We start from the raw sequence: 25,120 nt of genomic DNA, 5'->3' as shown, positions 1-25,120 counted from the left end.
CTGTAGACAATACAATATAATCCAGCCAGAGATTGAAGTTTAGGCTGTTGAGCATCCGGCCTCTGGACATGATACATGACAGCTACTCTGCAAAATTTTAGAAACTTTTATAAACATGTTGTACTCCAATCTTAGGTTTCCTACCTGATTCTCATCCAAATTGTGAGCATGCTTTATTGTGGAATTTGTTGCTAAGCTCCTGTTTCACTACCACAATAGAGTTAATTAATTTCTCGAAAATTATCTCTGTTTTTATTTGTCGTTCCTTTTTATCTGGGTTTCTCTTCGTTAAATGTAAATATGCGGTATGCCTCAGATGCAGTTTATCGTAAAAAAAATGTAGTGCAATTCTTAACGGTAAATTTGATGAGGAAATATGGCTAGAAGACTGAGAACTAATCAAGTCATTAACAGTAAATTTTATCCTATCATATATTGCCACATTGACACAAGAGAAGCTAGAGTCATTAACTTAATGTGAATAAACCTTCATTTCTGTAGTGCAATTCTTGAGACTTTTTCCGTATAACAAATGGAGAATGGTTCCTCTAAACCACAAGTTTCTTCCAAGAAATTAATTATATTTTTGCAGATTGGCACTTGCAAATAATTATTCAAGGCACCGGTCAGTTATCTTTTTCGAATGTTGTATATTTAACTGGAACGGCTACAGAATTAGTATAATTTTCGTTATATAACAAATCTTTTTCGAAATTATACTCCCATATGAAATCATTATACCAAAACAATTATTTGGCTATATTAGATTTCACCTTTTCATTTACGCATGGGTAAATAAATGTACCCAACTCCAAAATTTTATCTTATATGTTTATGTTGAGGCATTCTGTTTGCTCTGTACAATGCCATTTCACTCGAGGTCAAAATTATATTTTAATTAATTTGCATGAGTGTTCTTATACGAGCTCGCATACTAATGGGTAGATATGGTTATGCATCTCCTGAGTAAATAGTTATGGGTAGTGATTGACTGAAGTACATATGTCTGTTTTGTTTCTTGCAGAAACTTATAGATCTTTACTTTTTTTTAAAAAATATATCGTCTATGTTTATGTTGAGGCAGTCTATTTGCTCTGCACAATGCCATTTTACTCAAGTCAAATTTATATTTTAATTGCTTGAGTGTTCTTATACAAGCTCACATACTAATTGATTAGATCTTATGTCTTCTATCAAGGTGCTATCAACCAGTATTGAATTTCTTGAATTAACCCTATGCTATGCATAAGCTTCTATGTTTTCCCCCTGTGTGGTCTGTAGCATATAATAATTGACTTGCAGTAAAATAAGTAAAGGAAACCTTGGTTTTAATATTGTATTTTATCATTTTCATTGGTGGCTATGTGTGTGCACACTCTCTCTCTTTCTATTTGCCTTTATTAGCTAGGGGCTTGGAGAAAAGGTCATCTTTTGGATCTTCATTTGTGAGAAATGCTTTTACTAAGATCCGACAAGTTTCGCACGAGCTCAAGCATTTGGCTTCACTCACTAAAAAATCACATGCTGGAAACATTCTCTTTTATTTATTGGCAGGGATGAATAAGGAGTCTAAAGAATTTTCAGGAGAGCTTTTTGATGCACTGACCCGAAGAACATAACAGGAGAATTGTTCTTTATGTAGCAGAGCAGAGCTAAAAGAGTTCCGGGGACCAAAATTCTGATCAAAATTAAAAGAGTTTGTAAGGAACAAATTTCTAATCAAAATTTTGACTCCAGGCTTCGAACATTTTTTGACATGTAAGTAGGAAAGTTTATATTATCAAACATCATTGGCTTATGATGGTTTCACGAACTTTGTTAGTAGTGATGGTATATAGTGCTGGTGTAAAATTTTACTGCAGGCTTTATAAAGATGCAGACGGACGAATAACAGAGAAATAAGTCAGAGAGGTATGGGCAACCTTTATGTGATATTTAAGATTAATCATCTAAATGGGCTACACAAAGACAATATATATTTAGAATAGAAAGTTACTATGTAATTGGTCAATAATTTACATTTGTAGACTGTCAGCCTCTGCCAACAAATTATCGAATATCCAAAAATAAGAAGATGAATATGCAGCACTGATAGCGGAAGAATTAGACCCAAACAATGTTGGTTACATCATGGTAAGCTTTTTTTTGACGAAACATCATGGTAAGCTGGCTACATAGATAATTGAAAAAAATAAATCAGAATTGAGTAGTAAAATTATTTTTCTTATAACTAAGAATTTTATCATATGTTAATAATCCTGTCTTCTGCTTTATTGTGCCCGAGCTTATGACAATTCTCTCATTGAATTTTAAGATTGCATTATCAGTGAAATCATTAAAGGTGGAAAATATCTGTAATTTACATATATCCTGTTTTATGTTAATGTTTCAACAATAAGGTTTGGGTAATCAAGAATCGTGTGACTGATTTTATGCATTTTATCTTGGATTAGCAGGATGAACGTGAGATAAAGAGACATAAGAGGAATTAATCTAACCGAGAGTCTGCTTGGAGATCAAGATTACGAAAGCAGGTAATATACTTTATTTTGAGATTTATTAGTATTCAGTACTGAATTCTTTCTCTTAATTTATGACCTTACGCCCTTGCAAAGTGAAAATCTACATTCTTTCTTCCTATTATAGAGTAGTGCTCTGTAGTTTGATTATATTATCATTATTATTGGATAACATTTGCAGCTAGATATTCTTTGTACAATATTGAGAGGAATTCTGAGTTTACTCCACGTTTGGTGTATAAAACTAATCCTGTTATTGAAGGTGGTATGTATTACCGTGAAGTTTAAATTACGTGTGAACACTGTATCATGAATGATTTCGCTTAATTTTTTTGCATATGAATGATAAAGTTAGCATAAACTTTACGTAAGACAGTGATTTGTCTATCAAATTGTAAGGAACCTAAGACGGTGATAAAGTTATTAACAATTTAACATATACGTATATATGCTAATCATTTATGGAGATGTATTATGCTTTCTCATGCAGGATGCATCAGACTCTTGGGGTATTTCTATAGGCTTTATCAGCATCATATTGCTACCAATAGTCGGGGAATGCAGCAGAACATACTGGATCAGTCATATTTGCATTGAAAAACAAGCTGGCACATGCACATTCATGATAACCACTTTGTTAATAACCACTTGGTCATAACCCTGACAATTTTGGGATTAAACAGGATATATCTTTGGGTGTCTCTCTCGGGTCTGCTACACAAATTTCAGCGTTTGTGGTTAGTACTATTCTACCATTTATCAGTTGCTGCAGTCTTAGTCAGAAACTTCTGAAGTACTTCACAGTGTTTTTTTGTTTAAAGATGATAATTTTTTTCTTTTCAGATTCCCCTATGTGATATTGTCAGGTGGATCATGGGAGTCCCCATGGATCTTGATTTCAGACGCCTCCAATCTGCTTCCCTTGCTTTTGCAATTGTTCTGACATCCTTGACGGTACAAGTTTACTCAGAACACCCTTTTTTATGATGCTTCAATCAAGAACATGAGTCTTACCTGCATACATATTAAGTTAATTAAACGAGTCTTATACTGCATAATTCAGAATTCAGCCATTTGCTGATGCAAAGAGGCTAGCTCATACGAAACTTTACCTCATATTATATATGTCTCTCATATAAACAGGATGGGACCCAGCATTACTTAATTGGAGTGGTACTGTGTCTTGCCTATGTAGTGCTTGCCGCCTGTTTCAATGTTAGCCACGGTACACGTACAAAACTCTACCACAATTTATTATTAGACTCCGTAGTAGGTCGCGTTATAATCCTAAACCAGACGGTCAGTGCTACATCCCTGCTCATAAGGTATCTCAGCCACCAATTTTTTTTTAAATTTGGTTTTGATACATTATAAGTGGAATTCTATGGCATACTGAATATGAAAATACCGTAATTTCTTTAGTGTAGGAAGACCTTAAATATATTGTATATAAGTTTTAGGATTTAGTATATATTTATGTGTTATTTTACTTATCTTTAAACTAGCTCTATGCTTCATTTGCAGTGGATTTTTCTGATATCGTAGATTCTCTATCAGGACATGCCACCTTATAGAAGAGATAGTATCAGCTTGAAATTTTGAGTGCCAATAACCAGAATTCACATCTTTTACCAGTAATATCAGTCTGACAACTTCCATTGCTGATTTTGCCTCTGCCAAGCTCTATTCCAAGAAAAATGCTATTACAAGACACTACAACAAGATAATTCACATACAATCCTAGACTGTTGTTCTTCATTTCGTGTACACTGGAATCCTAGATAAAATTGGACATCATTGTTCTATATAATAATAGAAACAAGTTTAGGATCAAACCATGATGTTCAAGAAGGTGATATATCAAACCATGATGTTCAAGAAGGTTATATATCAGTATTACCCATGTTTTAAGAATTTTATATTATTTGTTAGATTTATGAGTTATTAATTCTAAACTTATAGAATCACAGCGACGTGGTTATCGTTATGCACTCGATGCCTATTTGCATCAACACATAGTGAATTTGCATAATCATGGCGATGGCTACTTATTCTCCGGTGTGTGATCCACTTCTCATACATGGTAGTCAATCCATAATTAAGTAGTGCACGCATTGATGTTTGTTAACAAATTTCACAGGAGCTCCTGCCAGAGACGATCAACGCGTGAATAAGGAGCATAGCAGACCTTCACAGGTCGGCTATTTCATACACAAGGCACGGGTAAATCGACAAAGTTTCTTTGATGTTGCTTTTCATTCTTCACGTCCAAAGTTACGTTGATCAGTTCATGCATTTATATATTTTTTGCAACAGGCATGAATTCTGATCCTGATGTGAACACAGCAATTGGATCCGGAATTTGTCAGACATCTAATTACAATGCTGATATTCAAGGTACACATTATATACAAACTGTTAATGGAACAACACATTAACACATTATATTCAACTGAATATAATGATTTAATTTGTCCATGCTTCGCACATTACTTCTCCTAATGCAAGTGTTAATCATTCTTTCCAACACAGAAACCCCGTGGTTCATGGAAATTTGATTTTGTTTCTCCGTTCATAAAGGACTGGTCAGAATATTCATTTGCTAAAAACTTAACATTCCAGTTACCAGCTTCCTACGATGAGTTATAATTCATCTGGTTGGTGTACTATATATTTATGTTTGTTTTTGATCGGATAAGTCTTTCAAGCATTTTAACTATTTTTTTACTCATATATTCTTGCAGGCAGTGGTATCGAATATAACAAGATGCTTAATTTGCTAAAAACATAAATAGATAACACCAATGTCACCGATTTTGATAAAAATGGTAATCAGATTCTCCGAAGCTTAGTTGTGTTCTTTTCTTAGTTATTTTCGTTCTTTTCTATTGGCCAAGCTTACATGCATGTCTCCCTAAGACCTTCTAAATTTAATCTATTACAAGCTTAACTCTTTTTCTACTACCTTGGCCTTTGGAAACTTTTTTGAGGATATTACTTCTTCTGCACTTTATAAGAACACAAAGGCACTTGACTTTTTTTTTTTTTGTGAGGAAGGTACTTGACTTTGTTATTCTTGAGAATGTTTATCTTTTGTAATTTTTGTGTTTGAGAAGTGTATTCAGATACCGATATGTTATCTTTTTTTATCTTTGTGGCAGATCCGTTCCTTTTCTTTTTAAAGTTGACCCAAGGACTGGTGATACTGGGATGGTGATGTCATTAAACCAAAGACATGCTACCACAGTAACGTTGCAAAACACTGCAACTTCTGAGAAATATATTAGTGGAAAATTCTCTTCATTCCAAGCGTGGATGGTGATATGGTGGGATTCTGTGAGCAGGTTATATAGCACTTCCATGTATTTATGAGTATAATGATTATACAAGTACAATAACTTAGTTAGATGGGAGTGATAACAAAATCTTGGAGCTCAACATGTTTAGGAGATACTGACTGTTCCACCGCAAAGTCAGTACTTTTGTCAAAAATCAAGTTAGTAGATTTAATAATATAAAGTTTAGTATACAGAAAATTAAAAATATTTACTCAGAATAAATTATGAGAGAAATGATTTACCAAGATGAGAAAGAAGCTTCTAATTTCATCCTGATAGACCGTGCGCCAAAGAGAATGATAGGCACGACTGCAACAAAATTGACTGCAATCTTGCTGAAGGTATGTATAACTTCACCACACATAGCACAAGCATTTTTCATTACAGCAACCAATATTTCAATTTTCTTTGTTTCTTGCGTCACAGAAGAAGACACCAAATGCGTTTCCAAAGAAAGCTACTGAACTAACCGGAAAAGAAGTACGGCTGCAAATAGAAATTAACAAGGACAATGTGGTATCCAAAAGCAAGCTGTTTGTTGCTACAGATGCATATGAATCAAGGGTTTCTTATTCTGGAATATCATCTACTTCATTCACCGAATCAAACATGATCCAGGGTTTTTTCTGTTTATTCATAATATATTAAAATTGCTAATAACTTCTCCGCATATGAAGCGCGGGCATAATTCCCGTGTATAACTCCAAATAATTAATTTTTTTGATGATGTAATACCCGTATATTACCTTAATAAATTATAAATTATTAAAGTTGTACTCCAAATAATTATTTTTTTAATGATGCAATACTCATATATATACACATAATATGTAAAGTAAGGATAAAAAATATAATGTTAATATTGGTTTAATTTATTTTCCGACCTCATTTTAATGAAAATTTTAATAATTTCCGCACGCGAAGCGCGGGCATAATTCCCTAGTTGCATATAATAGAAGTAAAGATCACTCGACATTTTCATATTAAGAAAAATCGTAGCTATAATATTTTCAGTTTGCTAAATTAATCTTTTCATATAATTTTCAATTTTTCTTATCTTTTAAAAATATTTATTTTGGAAAAACAATAAATAAATAAATAAATATATTTTATTCCACTTCTGTCCTAACAGCCGCCGCGTATAAAACACAAGTAGGCCTCTACATACACGTGCTCATCTGTTGCAGTCTTGATTGGGGTTTATTACAAAGATTTGAGATTTTAATGGGAATTCCATCAGAAATGAGAGATGTGTGGGCTGCTGCAAGGAAAAATTCTATCTTAATTGCTTCTCCTTCTGAAGATCAGAGGCTTATTAATTCAAGAAATTGTACCCAAGGTCTTTTTCTACACTTTTTTCCGTAAAGATTCAAACTTTTTCTTGTTTTTGTTTGATATTAGTGGGATTTTGGGGCGCCTTGTTGTGTTTGATGGTGTTGTTTGATGATTTTTAGATCATTTCTTGATTATTTTTTTGTTTCTTTAGTAAAGATGTAAACTTTTTATGTTTTATTTGATGTAAGATGGAATTCGTGGTGCCTTGTAGTTTTTGATGGTGTTGTTTGATGATATTTTTTAGATCATTTCTTGATTTTGTGCTTCTTTAGTAAAGATTCAAGACTTTTTTTTTATTGTTTATATTTGATATAAGTTGCATTTTGCGTGTACCTTGTAGTGTTTGATGGCTTTTTTGATTATTTTTAGATCGTTTCTTGATTATTTTTTTTGTTGTTTTAGTAAAGAATCCATCTTTTTTTTATGTTGATTGGTTTGCATTTATTTCTTGATCTTATTTGTTTCTTGTGAGGTTATGGGTTGTAGGAAAAGTGTGCTTGATTGTTTTGTTTGGATTAAGTGGCTTTACTTTTGATATGTGTGCAATAAGTTGTTAAGAAGATTTATGTGTTTGAAGACATACTCATGCATTTATCTACAAACCTGGAGATTGCATGATCTGGGGATTTCTGAATTTGATGCACTTTCGAATCTGTTGTTTTGGGTCTGATTGAGTTAATGTCTAAGTATGAATTAAGACCTGGCATGAGAAGTATGTTATTAAATAGTGCATATTGTAGTATCGAAATTGTGGTTGAGGTCAACTCTGCAAGTAATTAGATGCAAGTCTAAGCTTATACAGGTTATAACTGAGTACTAGGGTCTGAGACTGCAACAGACTTTGCTTAGACCTCTAGTTCAGGTTTAATGTATCAACTAGGTTTATGCTTACGAATTTCCAGTCATATGGCAATTGATTTCCTGGTTGAATGAATTGCAGAGGGTGTCCGTGCAGGAGCTAAGGCAGCTTCGATTGCCTGTGTTGTCAGTGCTGTTCCTACGGTATGTAACACTCAATATTTGTATTTTGTGATTCCCTCTCTTCCAAGTCTTTTCAGTTGGCAGTGCAATCATTCCCGTTATCTGTAAGCGCTGATTTGATCATGTTAATGATTTTAGAACTTTGTCCTGATTTCTGATTCTCTCTTCCAAATCTTTTCAGTTGGCTGCTTGTCGTATGATACCCTGGGCCAAGGCAAACCTCAACTATACTGCTCAGGCTCTCATCATCTCTGGTGGTATGCTAACGATTCCCACCAGACGTCGTCATTACTCATTACCTGTTTTTTACTGCTGAAATTTTGTAAATTATATGCCAAAAAGACTAGTAAGCACATAATTAAAACTACCACTCTTAATCTTGTTTGACAAATAATATGCAAGAAAAACTTCATGATCATGGGAAAGGGTGAATTGGTTTCTAGATTTTTGTTTTGTTATGTTTAAAGTTTATACTAGCATGAACTTGTTGTATGGATGTCAGGAATTCGACATGGCCATCACAATTTACGAGCCCACATTTCCTTGTGGAAACACCTAAAGAGTCTCCTACTTGAGAAGTTATGAATGCAATAAAGTTTTACTACTATAACTTTTGAGTGCGATTTACCATGAAATCTCCCTCTTTATGATGTCTAGCAGCTGGAGACAAACTAGATATTGCTTTGAAAGTATATGTCATTTTATCAAGGAAGCAATTAATAAAAGTTCATCATAAATTGAACTATCTTTCACCTAGTATTGAACAATTTCTCAACTCACCTTTGATATGTTTAGTAACTCTGCTAAATTTATTTTGTTTTCTGATGAATAGCATCCATCGCTGCATACTTCATTACTGCTGACAAAACAATCTTGGCATGTGCAAGAAGAAATGCTGAGGCCGAGTACAGGAAATCAGCTCAAGGCGGAAATTCCTGATCTTTGTGTATTTCATGTTCTTTATACAACTCGAGAAACTTGTTTCGATGTTACTTGCAGTAATGTGAAGTTCTTCGGTTTTGTATTCTGATGCTTCCTTTTTGTGTATTGAAGAAAATAGACTAAATGCAAAGATTTTTAATCCCTCGTGTTTCTGATTTTCGAGTGTTGATCAGTTAAATTGGGAAAAGAATTGGCAATGGAGAAAGTTATATGTATTAAATATCTTTAAAGTCTAATAATTTTCATTTACTTTCTCTCTATTCTGAATTTTAGTTTTTTCTATAATTATCACTATTAATTAATAAATTCACATCAACATGTTGAGAAAAATAACCACCAAGAAAGGGGAAAAAAGGTTAGCCACCACATATTTCCCTTGTTTTTCTCTGTTCTGTTGTTTCCAGGTACAAAAGTTGTATCCTTTGGTTTCCTTTTCACTGCATTCTTCCTTATTATTTCACAGCAAAAACAATCAAGACATAATATATAAACAAAATGGGCCGTGAAGGAACCAGAGGTATTTTAATTTTAATTCTTTTTATTAATATTGTGATGGATACTAAAGCTGCAGTTCTTAATCCCATTCTCTTATGCTTGTGCTTACCTCTGTCAAATTTCTCTGCAATATGATTGTGTATGAATGTTGCATTCATGTTGTCGACAGATGGGGATAGGGATGGCAGAAAAATCCGATCCGTATGGATACCTGACCTGAATGGATTTTACCGAACCCGATATTTTGGATTTGGATTTGATTTTTAGACCCGAATGAGCTTGGATTTGGATTTAAATTTGGATTTTAGGTATTCTGTATCGAAACCCGACCTGAAATCCAAACCCGAAGCCCGAAAAAAATCCAAATAATATATAAAATATATATTATTATATATATATTATTGTTAGTAGAATAACATTAGTACAGGCCCAAGAATATTAGTTGTTTGAATTAAGTGCCTTTTCTTTTGTGATTTGTGTTAAATAAGTTGTTAAGAAGATTTCAGTTTTTGAAGACATACATGAATCTTGAAACCTGGATAGTTGAGTGATTTGGGGATTTCTAAATTCGAGGCACTTTCCATACTGTTGTTTTGGGTCTGATTGAGTTGATGATTAAGTATGAAGATCTGGCATGAGAAGTATGTTATGTACATCTTATTGAATGCATATCGTAGTAGCGAAATTGAGGTTGAGGTCAACTCTGCAAGTAATTAAATACAAGTCTGAGCTTATACAGGTTATAATTGAGTACTTGTGTCTGAGACAGTGAGACTGCAACTGATTTTTTATTTTAGACGTGTATTTGAGTTTACATGTAGCAACTCGGTTTATGCTTACGTTTCCAGTCATCATATGACAATTGATTTTCTAGTTGAATGAATTGCAGAGGCTGTCCGTGAAGGAACTAAGGCAGCTATGATCACTTGTGTTGTCAGTGCTGTGCCTACCGTATGTAACACTCTATATTTGTATTTTGTGATTCTCTCCCTTCCAAATCTTTTCTATTGTTATGAACATCATGGTGCTATTGATCATGATAGCAAATTAGAACTTTGTCCTAATTTTGATTCTCTCTCTTCCAAACCTTTTCAGTTGGCTGCTTGTCGTATGGTACCCTGGGCCAAGGCAAACCTCAACTATACTGCTCAGGCTCTCATCATCTCTAGTGGTATGCTAACGATTCCCACCAGACTTCGTCATTACTCATTACCGGTTTTTTACTGCTAAAATTTTGTAAATTATATGCCGAAAATAGGTTATTAAGCACACAATTAATCTGGCAAAAAAAAAAAAACAAACACACAATTAAAACCAGTAAACCACCACTCACAACCCTGTCTGATAAAAAATATAAGTCAGGTATTCGACATATTTGACATGGCCATTACAATTTACGAGCCCACATTTCCTTGTGGAAACACCTAAAGAGTCTCCTACTTGAGAAGTCATGAATGTAATAAAGTTTAAATAGTATTTACTGAAAATTTTGAGTGCAATTTACCATAAAATCTCCCCCTTTATGATGTCTAGCAGCTGTAGTCTGTAGACAACCTAGATATTGCTGGGCAAGTATATGCCATTTGATTTAGGAAGCAATTAATAAAAGCTTATCATAAAGTGCAACTTCATTGGAACTATCTTTAAGCTAGTTATTGAACAATTTCTCACCTCACTTTTGACATGTTTAGTAACTCTGCTGAATTTATTTTGTTTTCTGATGCATAGCCTCTATCGCTGCATACTTCATCACCGCTGACAAAACAATCTTGGAATCTGCAAGAAGAAAGGCTGAGGCTGAGTACAGGAAATCAGCTTAAGGCGGAGAATCCTGATCTTTGTGTATTTCATGTTCTTTATACAACTTGAGAAGCTTGTTTCGATGTTACTTGCAGTAATGAGAAGTTCTTCCGTTTTGTATTCTGATGCTTCCTTGCTGTGTACTGAAGAAAATAGGCTGAAGGCAAAGATTTTCAATCACTTGTGTTTCTGATGTCCTTTTTCTGTGTATAACAGTTGATCAGTTAAGTTCAAAAAAAAATGTCAACTGAGAAAGTTATTTGTATTAAAAAATCTCTTAAGTCTAATAATTTTCATTTACTCTCTCTATTCTGATTTTTTTTTCTATAATTATTATTAATTAATATAGTTACATCAAAATGTTGGGAAAAACAACCACAAAAAGAAGGGTAAAAAAAGATTAGCCATCACATATCTCCCTTATTTTTCTCTAGTCTGTTGTTTCCAGGTACAAAAATTGTATCCTTTGGTTTCCTTTTCACTGCATTCTTCCTAAATATTTCACAGCAAAAACAGTCAAAATATAACAAATAAATAAAATGGGCCGTGAAGGAACCAGAGATATTTTAATTTTACTTTTTTTTTAATTAATATTGTGATGGAGATCAAACAATGCTGCATTTCTTAATCTCATTCTCTTATGCTTGTGCTTGTGCTTACCTATGTCAATTTTCTCACAATATGATTGTGCATGAATGTTGCTGCATACAATGTTATCGACTAGGGATGGCACAAAAATCCGATCCTGGATACCCGACCGTTTCGACCCGAATAGATTTTACCGAACCGATATTTTGGATTTGGATTTGGATTTGATTTTTAGACCCAAATGAGTTTGGATTTGGATTTGGATTTTAGGTATTCCGTATCGAAACCCGACCCGAAATCCACATTTAGCTGATTTTGGTGAAATTGGATGAGTTTAATGAATTAATTTTTTTGGCAGATAGTTTCAAAAAATTGTCTTTATTGCCACTTTTGTAAAGAATTGTAGCTACTTTTTACTAGTCACTACTCCACATAGATTTTCTTACCATTATAAGTGCACCAACAGTTTTGCTTTCCTGTTATTATCTGCTGAAACATTACATAACAGTGAAATATGAATGATAAACCTGGGAAGTTTTCTGTTGTGTGTATGTATATAGGCTATAGCTAGTATATATAGGCTTGTACTACAGCTTAACATGTTAGTGTTAAAATTTCTGCTGCTTTTTTATTGTGAGAAAAATCTAAGTGATCGTAATGTTATGTTATGTTATGTTAAAGTATGTATCAAAATAAGGAAGAAATGAACGTGATAATGCAGATGATTACACCATTATGTTATGTGTCCTTCTGTTTTGAATGCAGGTTATACTGATGAAATTGGAGGTTTGAATATTGCAAGTCTGGAATGCTTGTCTGGTATTGCTAGAGCTTATCTGAGTCCCCACTACCCTGCTGCAATGCTGCTGCCTGATTATCTCAACTTCTGCAATTTCCACAATTTACATTTTGCTTGTCTGTTGACTATCAAATTTGCTTGTTCAAACTATTGTTTTTTATCAACTAAATTGTTGTAATTTATGAACTATTCCTTAAAATCTTGCGTTGTAATGTTTCATGTTTGATTATTGCCTGGTTTATTTTTTTTTCTATTCAGCTGTTCAGGACTTCAGGTATTCAAAAATGTAGTACAACTGAATGAATTTTCGGGTTTGGATAAATCCATCCAAACCCGATCCGAAACCCGTTGGATCGGGTTTGGATTTTGATTATCAGATCCATTCGGGTTTGGATTTGGTAAAAAAATTCGGGTTTGGATTTGAATATCACAGAAATCCAACCCGATCCAAACCGTTGCCATCCCTATTATCGACAGATGGGGATGCAGATGTTCAAAATGCCGTCTTTGCAGGCTTAAAGAGTCTCGGCATCACAGCTGGTGTTACTTATGCTTCTGTTGTGAGTTTTATCTTGATGTCCTTCTTTGTAACCTCTTAAATACATAATGCATGTACATTTTATATCAAACATTGTGTTCCTTGTTTCGAATTTTCAGACGTTGGCTAATCGTCATATTCCCTGGGCAAGGAAGAATCTGAACTATACCGGCAGGACACTAATCGTATGTGGAGGTACGTACCTAGTTTTATAAACTTTACTGATGATCCACTTATATCTGTATACATTTTACAGTACCTATTACATGGAAGTAATCTGCAGGATGAGTTAAAACTGTAACTTTTTTTTTTTTTACTTACATTGTCTTGGCCTTTTGATTTACAGCGTCGCTGTTCATGTTCGCTCTGACTACAGATCAAGTGATCTTAGAAACCCAGAGGAAAAATACCCGGTATAAATGAGCTTCATAATCTAGTCATTCTGGTATTGGTATACATTCTTCAGCCTTGTATATATTTGTATATCTTTTTAAGAAGATTTTTACCTGATTACTATACATTTTCGACAACAAAACGTGTGAAATGGATGCATCATTGCATCTTATGTAATTTACAAATTTAGTAAAATAAACTTGAGGTTCTCTGTTTTCTTCTTGATTCTTTAGTTATGTACTGCCATATCATTACAAGACAACTATGTTACAGAGTTAAATGTCGTAAAATTACAATGCAATACATTCAAGCATGAAGAAGCTGAACCTATACTCATGCTCGACCTAAAAAGGAAACGTCTTTGTGTTTTCTTTTTCTTCAAAGGCTGATCCTATGGATGATTATAGCAAGTATTATGATTACTGAATAATATTAACAAAACTACTGTCGTTGTCTACAGACAGATTCTTACTTTTCCTGTAGCTAGATAGATAAGTAGCTGCCGGTGAGCTCCCAAGGAGCGGTGCAACATCAAATTCGCCTCCTTTCTTGCCATCACTACTTTCTGGTGGACTTGAAAGTTGTAGAATCTGCAGAACTTCCTTCATCGAAGGCCTATCAGTAGGCATTGTGCTGGTGCACATCAAACCTAGTTTGAATACTGTCTTCATTTCTTCCAAGTAACAATCTTTCTTAATGTCCTTCTCCAGTATATCAGCAATGCATTTTCCTTCTCCATAGTGCTTCCAGGCCCATTCCGCGAGGTTTATGTGATTCTCACTTCCGTAATTTGGCTTTCTTCCTGTCACAAGTTCTAAAAGTACCACTCCGAAGCTAAAAACATCAATCTTTTCGTTCACTTTTGTAGTATAAGCATACTCTGCATATTAGTGAAACATACATTAATAACACAAAAACTTATATCACACAGCAGGAGATCTGTAGGAACTAGGAAATATATTTTACCTGGAGCAATGTAGCCAAATGAGCCAGCAATAGAAGACATAGTGTTAGCCTCATCACCCTTGACCAAAATCTTGGCCAATCCAAAATCTGCTATTCTTGCTTGGAAATCAGAGTCCAGCAATATATTGCTGGACTTGACATCGCGATGAATGATAGGTGGAGAGCAGTCGTGGTGCATGTAGCATAGGCCTTGAGCAGCACCGATGGCTATTTGCATTCTTCGTGGCCAATCAAGTGCAAAATGAATTGATTTAGTCATCTGTGACGCGATTTTTTTATCTCCATGTAGCCATTTGTCAAGACTCTGATTCTCCATGTACTCGTAAACAAGAAGCTTGGAGTTTTCACTTGAAATGCAACACAGAAGCTTCACTATGTTAGAATGCCTAATTGAACCTAAGATTCCAACCTCAGCGAAGAACTCTTTTTCAAGTGTGTGATCTAGTTTGTGATTACTCCAAATCCTCTTCACCGCAACATGTTCACCAGTAGAACCAACCGGGATCTGGTAAACTTTTCCTGATCCTCCACTTCCTATCATGTTATGATCAGTCAAACTAGACAAGATATTGGCCTCTGTGAAATCCAATCTCTGAAATGAGGTCAATTTCCAGGTAGCTATATCTCGCTTCTGCTTCTTCCTTTGATGATCTCTGGCCAAAAGAAAAGTGGAAACGATAGTAGCTAGCAGAACAACTATTGCTAAAACAAGAACAATGGCAAACGTGTTGTTCGACACTTTGTTGTTGTGGGGAACTTTGGTATAACAGTTACCCAGGCTCAACTCTGGTGTATTGGCACAGAGTCCAGAATTGTTCAGGAAACTCTTGTCGTATGCCATGTTATCAAACTCAGCAGGGACTTTACCAGTAAGTTGATTGGACGATAAGTTCAAAGAAGTGAGCTTCAACTGACCTAAATGAACTGGAATAGCACCCGAAAGCCTGTTTGCAGATAAATCAAGATCCAGAAGATCTGGCACAGACCCTATGACAGAAGGAATTGATCCCGAGAGGTTGTTTCTTGCTAAATTCAACGTATTGAGTGATCTCCATGACTTGATCTCCCCAGGAAGCTCACCGGATAACAAATTTCCATCAAGATTCAGAGTGGTCAGCTGAGAAAGACTCGTGAGTTCTACTGGAAGATTACCTGAAAACAGATTATTACTAGCCTTAAACACAACCAAGTTCACCCAAGAAGAAACCCCAACAGGAATTTGACCCGAAAAATTGTTGTTACTGATCTCCAGCCGCGATAAATTCCAGGCTAACTTACTAGGAAGATGACCTGATAACAAGTTATCACTTAACATCATATTGGTCATATTCATACCTGTCCAAAGGCCTAATGGGACTTCACCTGTAAGCCTATTACCATACAGTTGCAGAGTCACTAAACTTGGACAATCCCCAAGAGACTTCGGAATCTCACCTGTTAGATTATTTAAAAAGGCCACCACACCAGTCAAGCTCTTACCAGCGCACAAATTCTCAGGCAGCCTTCCTGTGAACTGATTGTGAGAAACCTCGAACGCCTCGAGCTTGGAATGCAGGCCTAACTCAGCTGGAAATTCTCCAGTAAGATTGTTCCGAAAAACACTGAAGTCTGTCAGAGTTGTAATCTGAGCCATCCCTGATGGAATTTCACCCGTCAAATGATTGGAAAACAGATTAAGCAACTCCAAATTCTTCAATTTTGAGAACCCCTCCGGAATCGAACCGGACAAATTGTTCATAGACAGATCAAGCTCAGTCAAACTGACAGACTCAATAACCAAAGGAATTGAGCCTGACAACTTGTTCTTGAACAAGAACAACTTCTTTAAATTCTTCAACATAAACAATCCTTTTGGAATAGGCCCTTCTAGCTCATTTGAGCTCAAATCCAGCCTCTCTAAACTCGATAAGCCCGAGACATTTTCAGGCAACTTTCCGACCAAATTCGTGTCAGACATCCACAAGAAGACTAAATTCTTCAGCCTTCCAAACTCCGGTGGAAATTCGGATTCTGCAAAGCCATTATAAGCCAATTCCAAGTACTGAAGATTAGCCAAGTCTCCGATTTCCACCGGAAAAGTCCCATTAAACAAATTCTGATACAACAGTAACCCTTCAAGTTCCGGCAACTTTCCGATCGCCGGAGGAACATCTCCGGTGAAGTTATTGGCGCCAAGGTTCAGCCATTTCAGGGTTTTGAGCTTATCGATATCGTGTGGTATTGATCCAATAAAGCAATTTTGAGAAAGATCGAGCTCGATGAGATTCGAGCAGCTGTAAAGAGCTTTCGGGAACTCTCCTGGGATGTAATTGTCAGAGATGTTCAAATTTTCGAGGTGTTTAAGGTCACAAACTGAAGGAGGGATCGGAGATTCAATATTTTTCGAGCTTAGATCAACTCCGGTGACTTCTCCGGTAACTCTGCAGTCAATTTCCGGCCAGTCGCAGGGCGAGGAAGTGCGATTCCAGTGTTTTAGGGACGAGGGGTTGTTGAATTTTCGCCGGAGATTGAGTAGAATTTTCCGGTCCGCGGCCGAGAACTGTGAATTTACCATTAAGGACAGGAGGGTGAGGGCTAATGAGAGGAAAATAAGAGGGAATGATTTAAAATGGGAGGGTATTTTGGTCTTTTTAGTCATTTCCGGTGGTTAATGATTTACCGGGAAAAGTGGGGATAGGAGGGACTAATAACGGTCTGGTGAGTTTCAAATGAGGCGGGCTAAGGTGTGTTTGGCTTTATAGTTCATATACATGTTGGATAGGAGTTAAAAGTCATAAAGAAATAAAGTAACATGACTTTGATATATTTTGATAAATCTAAAATAATAAAATATGAATATCCTTCAATTAAAATATTTGCTTAAATAAATAAAATATTTGAGACTTTTATTTACTTATTAATATGATGTGATTTATGTTTGTCCTGATCGAAAAATAATGAAAAATTACTTTTATTCTACGTATATTCTATGTTTCGTTATATTTCATTAGCGAGTAAATACATCATTTTTTTTCTCGTTAGCACTTCTAATAAATGATAAATCTCGTCAAATTTTTGCTCGTTCTTGAAAATAATGAGCTTGTGAATTTCACCGCTCATATATATATATATATATATATATATATATATATATATATATATATTTGTTATCTCGTTATATTTCGTTATTAAATAAGTACGTTCATTTTTTTTCTCGTTAATATTTGAAAATGATAAATACCCAATCTCATCATCTTTTGCTCACACTTGAAAATAATGAGCTTGTGAATCTCACCGCTTTTTTTCATAACGTGTTTTAAGCTTATCAAAAGTTTAGAAATTTATAATTTATGACACTAAACCAACATGTTTAAGTAGCCGAAATCTGATTCAAAACTTACAATTAACATTTAACAACCAATTATTGCTTCGCTTGTAAAAGACGTTTGGTAGGCACAATATAAAAACCATGTTTAATAGTCAAAACCATGGTCTTAAAGTAGTTGCATGAGGAAAAGGATTTCTTTATTTTGGGTTCCACCAAACAGCACTTAAGGTGTGGCAAAGAACAATCACGTGTGTGCTACCACAGTGCGACAGTGTCTATTTTCAAAAGTCAGTGTTTTTAACTGTGTTTTCTTCGTTTCACATTTTAAATACGGTAAAAATTTACTCCTAGTGGTAAATACTCTGTTGTGTGTAGGTAAAAAGTGGTCGCGTTATAAATTGGCTGGATAATTCCAATTTTTCCACCGCTTCCGGTTTCAATATCCATCGTTTGTATCTGTCTTTTATGCCAGCCTTTTAGAAATTTTCGATTTACTAAAAAAATCTAATTAAATTTTAAAAAATATTTTTACCAATTTATCTCATGTTCTGAATTGATTAAATTTCTTGATTTTGTTCAGAAAGCTCCCCGTAAACACTCAATTGTTGGGTTGATGGATTATTCCGATTCTCGATCTTAATAACTTAAGATCAAGTCGTTACTGAGAGTTTAAATATTCAAAAATATTCAATTTAATATTAAAAACTTAGATAATAATATCCGGTTTATACTCACAATTTCATCTGTTTTTCATAGTATTCATAAATATAATTCGGCTACTTGTCCATTCTTATCTTAATATGACTCATGCAAAGGACTAATTACAAATATTTTACATTGATTATTATATGGTCTTTTTTTTTTGAAACATGATTATTATATGGTCTTATTTTATAATCCATAGCAGCTTTTGTGCTAATAATAATATTAATACCCCCACTACTTAAATATTTAATAAGTGTTTATTAATCCTAGATCAAGCATGCCACATTCTATCTTCGAAAACAGATGATGAAGCAGAAGATACAAAAATCAAATTAATATTTTTCACCGAAAGTAAATTAATCCAACTGTACTGTATTAAAGAATGTAATGGCTTTTGAATGCTGAGATAAAAAGTGATGATTGCTTTATGTAATTAAAGTCGAGGGGAACTGGTGACCAACTTTGTGCAGCATCTAGAAGATTAGCTCATTTGGTGCCCCAGACAGCATGAAAAATTAAGAGCAAGGAACAAAAGAAAGAACAAAAATGTCAGCCGTGCCTTGATGAAAGGTGCTGTGCCATCATAAAATGTACTCGTGTCGCGGAATTTTAATGGGAAAAGTTAAGCTGATCGGGTGAGTTTATAATTATGATTTATTGTGCAAGCTGGTGCTGGGAAGTTCAAATGTTTATGTGAATAATTATGATTCATAAATTATTAAAAATATAATAATAGAATTAAGTTATTTATGTATAACTTATATGTGAGTTAATGATCCAGAGATAACATTTATCAAGAAAAAACTTTTAAAAAATTAAGTTAGCAAAAAATATCTAAAATTAATTTCTAATATTAAGTCAACTCATGACTTTTTTTTCAATTTAAGTTAATTTCAATTATTACAAAAGCGAACATTTTTCAACTAAAATCAGAGATAATTTTAATCATGTGATTTAAAACCTAGATAAATAAAGCCACCTCTGTAGCTATATATGAGATGGATTCAGGATTTTGATACAATTAGGATTGAAATATGAGGGAATTAAAGTAAATCAAGTTTTCTACCGACTATTATGAAATTAACCTAATTCAAGATTTACAAAAGAAAACTAATTGATTTTTGAAGAAACTATCGAGCTCAAGTCTAGGATGGCCATTTCGTCCAGAGATGGGATAAATATCAAGTTGGTGACTCGTTTCGTCCAAATGTATCAATTGAGTGACTGATTCCTAAATTGACTCAAATGAACCATTTATTAGAAAAATTTGTATCAAAAATATCATTCTATCGTTAGTCGAAATTTTAAAAGTACTATATATTGAGTTTCGCACATTTTTTATGAATGATATTACATCTAAATGAAAGATTCCGAGTTCTAGTATTTTAGATAATATCTTTAGATTTTTAAAAATTTATCTCCTATTTATTTTTATTTAAATCAAATAAAACAATCAAAAAATTAAAAATAAATAGTTGATAAAATTTTAAAAATCTAAAAATATTAGCAAAAATAGTAGGACTCGGAATCTTTCATTTGGATGTAATACCATTCATAAAAAATATGTGAAACTCAATATATAATATTTTCAAAATTTCAACTAACGATAGAGTAATATTTTTGATACAAATTTTTCTAATGAGTATCTAATTTGAGTCAATTTGGAAATCAGTCACTCAATTGATATATTTGGACAAAACGAGTCACCAACTTGATATTTATCCCGTCCAGAGATAGATAGAATGAGAAATCAAAAACAAATTCCTCTATACACGAGTGAATATTGAAAACGACATGCATGGAGTTGAAATGCACTCTGCATGTTTTCGAGTAACTAGGCTTTGCATGGAATTCTATGTGAAATTGAAGATAGAGACACATCACTCAGCAGCCCTGTGTCACGCTAATTACGGGCCTCCAGCTTCTAGATGAATTGACGGCCATCGAATGGAAAACATCGGATTATTAATCTTGATGAATTAAAAGTTAAAGGGCAGTCAACTTGGACACTTCAATTTTCAGATTACAAGTGACTGCCTTTCATTGTGCTCCGGATATAAAAAAATGTGTTCGGCTAATTTTATTTTTTAGGATTAAAGAAATTATTTTAAAAAGTAAAATCATATTCTATATTTTTTGAAACAAGTCATTTCTTTACTAAATAACGAATACAAAACATTTCGTTAATATTTATATTAAAAAAAGTATAGAAAAATATATATATATTCAGAAAAATAAATTTTTAAATTTGAAAAGACAAACTTGCTCAAAAACCTGAACCAACTTTTTTTTTTTCATATTAAAATCCACTCCCTCGGACCATGAAGTTGTTAACGTTCACTATTTGCACGAGTAGTAGTTACTACGAGTTTTATATGATATTTACCCAATAATAAATCTAAAATATTAATATATCGATTCATGTACTTAATAAGTCATTAATTTGATTTAATATCATATGTTTATAAAGTTTTAAAAATCATATTTATATATATTAATCATAAAATATCTTTTTCTGAATAAAGAATATTTAGCATTTATAATTCTTTCAGAGACCAAAGGAAATCATTATATACACAAATATCTCTTTTGGCATATTAAAATGTTAAAATAATAATTATTTGACTATTTTAAAAACGGAGAGGTAATTAATACTTCCACCCACATTGCCCTACATCTTCGCTTTCGACGTAGAATCTGCTCGAACTTTGCCTTTTGAATTCATCGAAAGCTTTTACACATTTTCCTCATGTTTACTGAATTAAAGTGATTTACTGGACTTGAGAAAACTGTGGCATCTGTGACACAAGTCTAGGTTCTGGACTAAACAAGACTTTGCAGTTTGCACAAATGAAGATCTCAACAACACACGGTTAAACAACTCATAAATCTCGACCTGCCATCCTAATTTTGTGTCATCTTTTATTTAATTATATTAATTAAATATATAAAAATGATATAAGTTTTATTTTAAATAACATGATTAGTAGTTAATTATCATTATTTATCAATATAGATAACAATTTTCGGATATGTGAAATAGAAAGTATTATCGGAATGAATGAGACGAAAGATGTGATAAATTTAAATTTTTACTTTAAACTCTTTCTAGATTAGTGACCGTTGAAATTGAGCGGTGAATAGAATAATTAAGAAATGGTTTTGTGTTCTCTTACATTTAAATCATGACTTAAGAAACTTAGTGCTTGTTTGGTTACCAATAGGAAGTTAAATCCTATGTAATTTAAAATTATTATGGAAATTATAATAAATGGGAAGTTAAAATTTGTGTTTGGTTGATAGATAGGTTTTAACTTCCTATAGGAAATGCAAGTTACCAAGGGGGGTCTAGGTCAATAACTTCCTATGTTTTGTAGGCATTTAAAATTCCAAGGAACTTACACTTCTCCAATTAATATCAACCAAACAGTTTCATCAAATACTACTTCCTAGGAAATTCTACTTCCCACATATCTAGATGTCAACCAAACAAACACTTAATTAACAAGTAATATAGCATATTGATGTAACAGTCTTTCTAATGTGTGCCCAAGGCAATAAAAAATTCGTTGATGTAAACATGTTATTTGTTTTACTGGTCATATGTGTTATTGTCATTGGCAATTTGATTACATTTTCAACATAATTATAAGATTAGTAATCCTATCTTTAATTGCCGGTATACTTCATATATCTCATAAATAAGTTATTTTAAACAAATTTATATACATTAAAAATATATAACATCAAATATAAATTTTTTATTTATATTAATTACCTTAAACTTTAGTAAATAAATAACTACTTTTACTATGAAACTTGATTACGAAGTAAATAATATGTGAAAAAGGTTCATATATAATTGTTTATAGAACAAAATAAATAAAAGAAAAATGGTAAAATTAATTATTAAATTTATCATGAAGGTAGACCAGGGAAAAAAAGTTATGAGACGATTCTTTTCTAAAAATAACTTAGTATCATGAATGAGAGAAGATTTTATATTACGAAAATGTACAAAGAAGTTTTTATATGGACCAAAAAATTTCTGACTGCAATTAATCTAATAGTCCATGTGAATAATATATCAAATCTTCCATCCCTAGTTTGGTGCAAGACTAGTGGAATGTTGCTTACCTTTTTTCGTCTTCTCTTTTTCCTACCAATCTTTTTAGAATGTTGATCATATTTAGCTCTAGAACTTGCAAATTTATCACAAGTGTCACGTACCTGTAAACAGGTAGCAATCGTCCTTGGATCATCCGAAAAATATCGTCTAGTATTAAAGGCTCAAAGCATTTCTTTATAAGATATCTTCTTTATACAATCACAGATACAAAAGTTGTTATGCAAATTACAAATACTTAAACTGATAAGATTTTCACAAAGACATACTCGAACTGATTTTTGTCACTATTAAGTACAGCTTCTGAAATTGCATTGGCTGTAACTTCCATCAATTCCACCTTCGTTTGTTTGAACAAATCCGACGAGAAGAATTATCAACTGACAGTTAATCACCACCTAATAATCCAATTATACAGATTGCTGAGCTTAATAAAGAAAAAATAACATATATAATTAGTCTAATAAAATGGTAGCATATACTATTAAATAGATAATACTACATCACCCTCCATAAACAAAAATGTACCATGAAAATTTGCATCGGATATCAACAAAAGTTGAATCACATTGATGCAGGTAATAATAATTCAAAACATCTTGCAGGCAATGCATATCAATAAACTTGCAGAAAAATAACAGACTGAATATTACAATACTAAAAATTAGTCTAAGATATAGTGGAACATACGTCTGTAAAATCGGCAATTTCTAAAAAGTGAAAAAATCCGAGAAAAATAGATGTATGCATATTCGTTTGGCTGTGTGGTTGCGAAATCTTCATAGTGAATTTTCTAATGTTAACCCACTCATTTCTGTCATTCTATTATTCTGACTTCTTCGCAATTTTTGTCCTACAACACCATCTTCACAGAGATTAGGCATGAAGGAGCAAGGTCCGACTGAGAGTAGAAACTCAGAGTGAGACGAGCTGCATGGAAGGCACTTCTGCATTTATTTTTTATGTAAAACATGCATAGCACTAGTTGAAGACTTGAAGTTCTATAATTTGCTTAAATTAGCAAGTATTCAATTCAACAAAGACGCATGGCAAGTTGCATCAAGAGTTCAGATTAACCAATCTCTCCTATAACAATCTGCAAAACAGTGTTGCAAACTACGGAATCCGAAGAAACACCGAAGAATGCAATCCAATCCAGACAGTAGAAAACATATTTACCAGGGACGAAGCCAACAAACATGTATAGGGGGGCCAAAAAAATTCGTCGACAGGGTAAAATTTTTCGTCGATACAGTAAAATATTCAATACAAAATAAATACAAAAATATAGTAAAATTTATATAGTAGAACTTTGGGTTCTTTTAAATCAGTAAATCAAATATATAATTATGACAACTAAAACATTTAGCTATTTCTCCTTCAATATATATAAGTATAAAATTGATCAGGATACTCATCATAATAACTCTAAGTTATACACTAATCTTTAATTAGCAAGTAACACATATTAAATGAAATTTTATTTTGAATAGGAGTAAGTAAAATTTTAACATTCTCCCAAAAATTAAATATTATGCTTATTAACCTTAAAAAAATATTATACTTATTAAGAAGATGACAAGTTATAATTTAAACAAGTACAAATATTATCTGGATGATGAAATTTAAATTGACGATCAATATTAATATTAATTAAAAGCTGATAATGCACAAGGACTAATGAAGAAGAGGTATAAGTTTCTTGGATAACATAAACTTTTTATTCTTATTTTTTTAAAAGAACCATACAGACAGCTTTATCACATATAGCATTCAATCTTTTCTTTAAATAGTATAACGGAAAAATATCAAGTTGGTGACTCGTTTCGTCCAAATGTATCAATTGAGTGACTGCTTCTTAAATTGACTCAAATGAGCCACTCACTAGAAAAAATTGTATAAAAAATATCACTCTATTGTTAGTCGAAATTTTGAAAGTACTGTATATTGAGTTTCACACATTTTTTATGAATGGTATTACATCTAAATGAAAGATTCCGAGTTCTAGTATTTTAGATAATATTTTTAGATTTTTAAAAATTTATCTCCTATTTATTTTTATTTAAATCAAATAAAACAATCAAAAAATTAAAAATAAATAGTTGATAAAATTTTAAAAATCTAAAAATATTAGCAAAAATAGTAGGACTCGGAATCATTCATTTGGATGTAATACCATTCATAAAAAATGTGTGAAACTCAATATATAATATTTTCAAAATTTCGACTAACGATAGAGTAATATTTTTGATACAAATTTTTCTAATGAGTGTCTAATTTGAGTCAAT

The 25,120-nt window shown here is 32.9% G+C and overlaps 3 protein-coding genes across 3 annotated transcripts; 2 read left to right on the top strand and 1 right to left on the bottom strand.

The window, feature by feature from the left end:
• Window positions 1-7,020: 7,020 nt before the first annotated feature.
• Window positions 7,021-9,364, top strand: LOC108201761 (early nodulin-93-like). Its single transcript, XM_017370052.2, has 4 exons — window positions 7,021-7,196; window positions 8,133-8,194; window positions 8,355-8,430; window positions 9,006-9,364. Exons 1-4 carry the CDS (start codon window positions 7,082-7,084, stop codon window positions 9,110-9,112), a joined length of 360 nt encoding a protein of 119 aa, XP_017225541.1. The 5' UTR covers window positions 7,021-7,081; the 3' UTR covers window positions 9,113-9,364.
• A 125-nt stretch (window positions 9,365-9,489) lies between these two features.
• On the top strand, window positions 9,490-11,608 carry LOC108201770 (early nodulin-93-like). The gene is made up of 4 exons (XM_017370064.2): window positions 9,490-9,632; window positions 10,500-10,561; window positions 10,706-10,781; window positions 11,339-11,608. Exons 1-4 carry the CDS (start codon window positions 9,611-9,613, stop codon window positions 11,428-11,430), a joined length of 252 nt encoding a protein of 83 aa, XP_017225553.1. The 5' UTR covers window positions 9,490-9,610; the 3' UTR covers window positions 11,431-11,608.
• A 2,371-nt stretch (window positions 11,609-13,979) lies between these two features.
• On the bottom strand, window positions 13,980-17,421 carry LOC108202279 (receptor-like protein kinase HSL1). The gene is made up of 2 exons (XM_017370697.2): window positions 14,695-17,421; window positions 13,980-14,608 (listed from the first exon to the last, which is right to left on the bottom strand). Exons 1-2 carry the CDS (start codon window positions 17,330-17,332, stop codon window positions 14,148-14,150), a joined length of 3,099 nt encoding a protein of 1,032 aa, XP_017226186.1. The 5' UTR covers window positions 17,333-17,421; the 3' UTR covers window positions 13,980-14,147.
• Between the last annotated feature and the right edge of the window lie 7,699 nt (window positions 17,422-25,120).

Source organism: Daucus carota, chromosome 1 (assembly GCF_001625215.2).
Source record: "Daucus carota subsp. sativus chromosome 1, DH1 v3.0, whole genome shotgun sequence".
Classification (NCBI taxonomy): domain Eukaryota; kingdom Viridiplantae; phylum Streptophyta; class Magnoliopsida; order Apiales; family Apiaceae; genus Daucus; species Daucus carota.
This window is presented reverse-complemented; position numbering and strand designations above follow the sequence as displayed.

Excerpts from the sequence above, each read along its gene's own strand:
- LOC108201761 (XM_017370052.2), top strand. The coding sequence starts at position 7,082 with ATGGGAATTCCATCAGAAATGAGAGATGTGTGGGCTGCTGCAAGGAAA. Across the intron at positions 8,195-8,354 it reads TTGTCAGTGCTGTTCCTACG|TTGGCTGCTTGTCGTATGAT; the intron begins GTATGTAACACT and ends AAATCTTTTCAG. Across the intron at positions 8,431-9,005 it reads GGCTCTCATCATCTCTGGTG|CATCCATCGCTGCATACTTC; the intron begins GTATGCTAACGA and ends TCTGATGAATAG.
- LOC108201770 (XM_017370064.2), top strand. The coding sequence starts at position 9,611 with ATGGGCCGTGAAGGAACCAGAG. Across the intron at positions 9,633-10,499 it reads GGGCCGTGAAGGAACCAGAG|AGGCTGTCCGTGAAGGAACT; the intron begins GTATTTTAATTT and ends AATGAATTGCAG. Across the intron at positions 10,782-11,338 it reads GGCTCTCATCATCTCTAGTG|CCTCTATCGCTGCATACTTC; the intron begins GTATGCTAACGA and ends TCTGATGCATAG.
- LOC108202279 (XM_017370697.2), bottom strand. The coding sequence starts at position 17,332 with ATGACTAAAAAGACCAAAATACCCTCCCATTTTAAATCATTCCCTCTT. Across the intron at positions 14,609-14,694 it reads ATTTGGCTACATTGCTCCAG|AGTATGCTTATACTACAAAA; the intron begins GTAAAATATATT and ends ACTAATATGCAG.